General features: G+C 38.3%; 1 protein-coding gene across 2 annotated transcripts in view; it reads left to right on the top strand.

Moving 5' to 3' along the window:
* Positions 1–1584, top strand: part of h2af1al (H2A histone family member 1a like) — a 4283-nt gene extending 2699 nt beyond the window's left edge. The window contains exon 2 of one of the 2 annotated variants that reach the window (XM_016441912.1): positions 921–1584. In XM_016441912.1, coding sequence (XP_016297398.1) covers positions 921–1354 — 434 coding nt within the window. In that variant the 3' untranslated portion in view covers positions 1355–1584. Of the gene's footprint in view, positions 1–896 lie in introns of both variants that reach the window. The other variant, XM_016441902.1, reaches the window with a different exon arrangement.
* The last annotated feature ends 2339 nt before the right edge of the window (positions 1585–3923 follow it).

The raw sequence follows: 3923 nt of genomic DNA, 5'->3' as shown, positions 1-3923 counted from the left end.
TATTGTTTTTGGTTTTTTTTTTTTTTTTTTTTTTTTTTTTTTTTTTTTTTTTTTTTTTTTTTTTTTTTAAACAACTAACTTTGTTTAAGGCTGGTTCTGAGCTATGTTAGACAATGTATAACAAAATTATTTGATATACCATTTTGCTTTATGCAATGTGTAAAAATTCCATAAACTGGTTTTCCCATTAAGCACAATGTTATCTATACACTGTATCGAATTTGCATATTAAAGTGCTGTTGGGACAGCATGTTGAAAAAAAGTGCAATAATGGGAGTAGTAATTGGCCAGATTTTCGTTATCTAATATTTCATAAGAATATTGATATGTAATTTGTTTTCCTATTCAATTCTTTTGTCTCCCAAAATGTATAATAAACATGCTTTTAGTCCTGGTGTCCTCCTACAGTGGACATGTATGAAATGATGTCCTGTTTCATAACAGGAAGTCATATTTTGATTTGAAACCCCATAACATTTTCCTGAGATGTTGATTTTATGACAAACAATTTGAAAATTAATCTGATTTAAATTATAATTACAAAATATTATCATTTCCATAAGGATGTACAATTTTATCACTAAATTAATGTCAGATTTTTTTATTTTTTATTTTTTTTTAAACAAAGGAGAGGGGGTGGTCATGGTGAAACATCCAATCATTTGGTATCTGTGGAAAGCCCTGAATGTGCTCTGTACAGGACATCCAGCCTTAAAACTGTGACATGTGAGGTCTCAGAGAAATTCACTAAAACATAATGTCCACTACAGAGGCAAAAATTCCATAGCTGGGTCTCAGGAGGATATACTTCAAATTGTCATCCAAAAGAAAATTGCCTCCAATACTAAATCCATGGCAAAACATATACGGTTAAACTGATCTGTTTGCTTGTCTAGTTTTGATTTTAAACCATTTTCTAGAGTTCTTCGTCATGTCTGGTCGCGGTAAGAAGCTCGTCGCTGCACCAAAGAGCAAGTTGTCTGTGTCGCGTTCGGCCCGCGCAGGTCTTCAGTTCCCGGTTGGCCGCATCGCGCGTCTCCTGCGGAAGGGAAACTACGCGGCGCGCATCGGCTCCGGGGCGGCGGTGTATCTAACGGCGGTTATCGAGTATCTGTGCGCGGAGGTGCTGGAGCTGGCGGGAAACGCGAGCCGCGACAGCAAGAAGCTGCGCATCGCGCCGCGTCACATCCAGCTGGCGGTGCGCAACGACGAAGAGCTGAACACGCTGCTGGGCGGCGTCACGATCTCGGAGGGCGGCGTGCTGCCCAACATCCAGGCGCAGCTGCTGCCCAAGAAGACCAACGGTCCGCGGGACCCGAACACCAGCAAAGAAGTCCAGTCACAGGACTTCTGATGCTGGGACTGTATTTTTAGCACTTGACTGTGGATGGGTTTTTTATTTAATATTTTCTTTAATGGTTTTAGGAGCTAAGTTACTGTTAATGTTTGACCTGCATCAGACCTTCTACAGGCTTTCTGAAGTCCCACATTAAATCTTAAAGGGCTACTCCACCCCAACATGAAAGTTGTCATTAATCACTTAGCCCCATGTCGTTCCAAATCCGTTAAAGCTTCGTTCGTCTTCGGAACACGATTTAAGATATTTTGGATGAAAACCGGGAGGCTTGTGACTGTCCCATTGACTGCCTAGTAAATTGCACGGTCAAGGTCCAGAAGAGTATGACAGACATCGTCAGAATAGTCCATCTGCCATCAGTGGTTCAACCGTAATGTTATGAAGCGACTTTTTTTTTTTTTGTACGCGAAGAAAACAAAACGACTTTATTCAACAATTTGTCTCGCCGCATCACCATAGTGCCATTTTTGGAGAATATCCACTGAACGCGAACTGCGTACGATATTCTGTGTCAGCCGCGACACAAGGATATGTTTTCTAAGTGTTTACGTTTTGATTTGAACGAAAATGGTGCAGCACGGTTGACACGAGCGTACGCTGCTTGCGTCCAGCGAATATTCTTCAAAATGGCACTACGGTGATGCGGAGAGACACAGGAGACTAATTGTTGAATGAAGTTATTTGTTTTCTTAGCGTACAAAGTATTGCCGTCGCTTCATAACATTACGGTTGAACCACTGATTGCAGATGGACTATTCTGACTGTCTTTCATACTTTTCTGGACCTTGACCGTGTAATTTACTAGGCAGTCAATGGGACAGTCACAAGCCTTCCAGTTCTCATCCAAAATCTTAAATTGTGCTCCGAAGACGAATGAAGCTTTTACCGTTTTGGAACGACATGGGGAGAAGTGATTTAATGACCATTTTCATTTTGGGGTGGAGTAATCCCTTAACTAGCCTCATCTTGGTCTCGTCTGTGGCTTTTAGGTCCTTTTATGCTTGTGGTCTTCAAAGATGAACTCTTCTTAGGAGATACTGTGAAACACTCAAAAGAACGTATTTGCAGCAGTTTCTATTTAAAAAGAAATTTAAAAAAATAATAAAAATAAAAATATTAAACTGAGTCGTTTTAAACTTCCTTTTAACCTTCATATACCAAAACATGTTTCAAAATACCAGGAAGTATACTTCCAATTTTACAGTATGTTTAGACTAATGCAATTGGATAGCCTAGAGATAAAAAAAAAAAATTACATTTGTAATTTAATGTCTGAACTTGACCATTGTAAAGTAACTTTTAACCATTTAAGTCAGTCAAGGACAATTTGTAAAGTATGTTCCCTGAATTTTATTGAAATGTGTTATGTTCACGTGTTGGATTGAAAGATAGATAGGGCAAAATATATAATTCAGTAAAATTTAAATGCTTTCAAAAATATAAGTATATTTTCAGAAATACACAAAAAAATCCACTGGTAGAGACTTTAAGCAAATATATTTTTGGCCGTTTTTGTATTTTTAAATATTTAAAATAATATTTGAAAAGAAATGTGTGTATATTTCGCTTTTTAGATCTAGTATTCAGGATCTTTGATTCTAATGTTCAAACAGTCAAACTCAACTAGTCAACTCAACACTGATAATGAGCAGTACTAACCCGTTAACTCAACCCCTTGACCACTTTCACAACTGTTCTGCATCACAAATACCTTCATGCAGAAATGTTGTTATTGTTTTGGCCAGTTCTGACAGTTTATTCATGCACTTGTCTGAAATAATTTCATAATCATTAGACATATGGTTTTCTGTGTTGTTGGTTTATTGATTTATTTGTAGGTCCTTAAAACAGGTTTAATTAAGCCTAGTTCACACTACATGACTTTAACTGTCGGCAGATCGCTGTGCTGTTCAGACTACATGACTTGCTGTCTGTCTTGAAGTCGTTGTGGTGTTCACCCTACGTGACACTACGTAAATGATCCGCAACAGGGGTCACACACTACATGAGCTGACAACAACTCTGTCACCCAACAACTCTACACCAAAGCCACTAGAAGGCAAGCCTTTAGCTAAAAAAGCGTAACGGCTAATGCTAATGCCTCCGGTTTGCCAGTACGTGAGAAAGGAGACTAGAGGCTGTGTTTTTTTTTTTTTTTTATGGATGTCAATGGAGCAGAGGCTTCACTAATCTGAATAAACAGTTTTTTAGAGGAAACAGTTTATCATTTAATGACTCGACAGCCTACTGGCTAATCTCCAACATGTTTTACACTAAGCAATACATTTGGATTGAACTATTTTTAGTTTACACTAAAAAAAATTGCCGTTTTATAAGAGAAGTCACTGACTTTTTGCAGCAGGTGGGATTCAGTTTATGGCATTTCTCATTCATTCCAATGGTATCCGTAAACGGCGATTGAGTGTCACACAACTCTGACTGAAATTCAATGACGTCAGGGCTATAATGTGATTGGTTATTAAGGCACACGTGATCCAAGTTGACCGTTACGCTTTCTCCAATAGTAAGTAATACAGACCTTCTCATCTCCCTATAGTAAGTAAAT

This window comes from Sinocyclocheilus anshuiensis, unplaced genomic scaffold (genome assembly GCF_001515605.1).
Source record: "Sinocyclocheilus anshuiensis isolate Anshui unplaced genomic scaffold, SAMN03320099.WGS_v1.1 scaffold2063, whole genome shotgun sequence".
In the NCBI taxonomy this organism is placed as follows: Eukaryota; Metazoa; Chordata; class Actinopteri; order Cypriniformes; family Cyprinidae; genus Sinocyclocheilus; species Sinocyclocheilus anshuiensis.
Note: the sequence above shows the minus strand (reverse complement) of the source record. Positions and strands in the feature narration are given on the sequence as shown.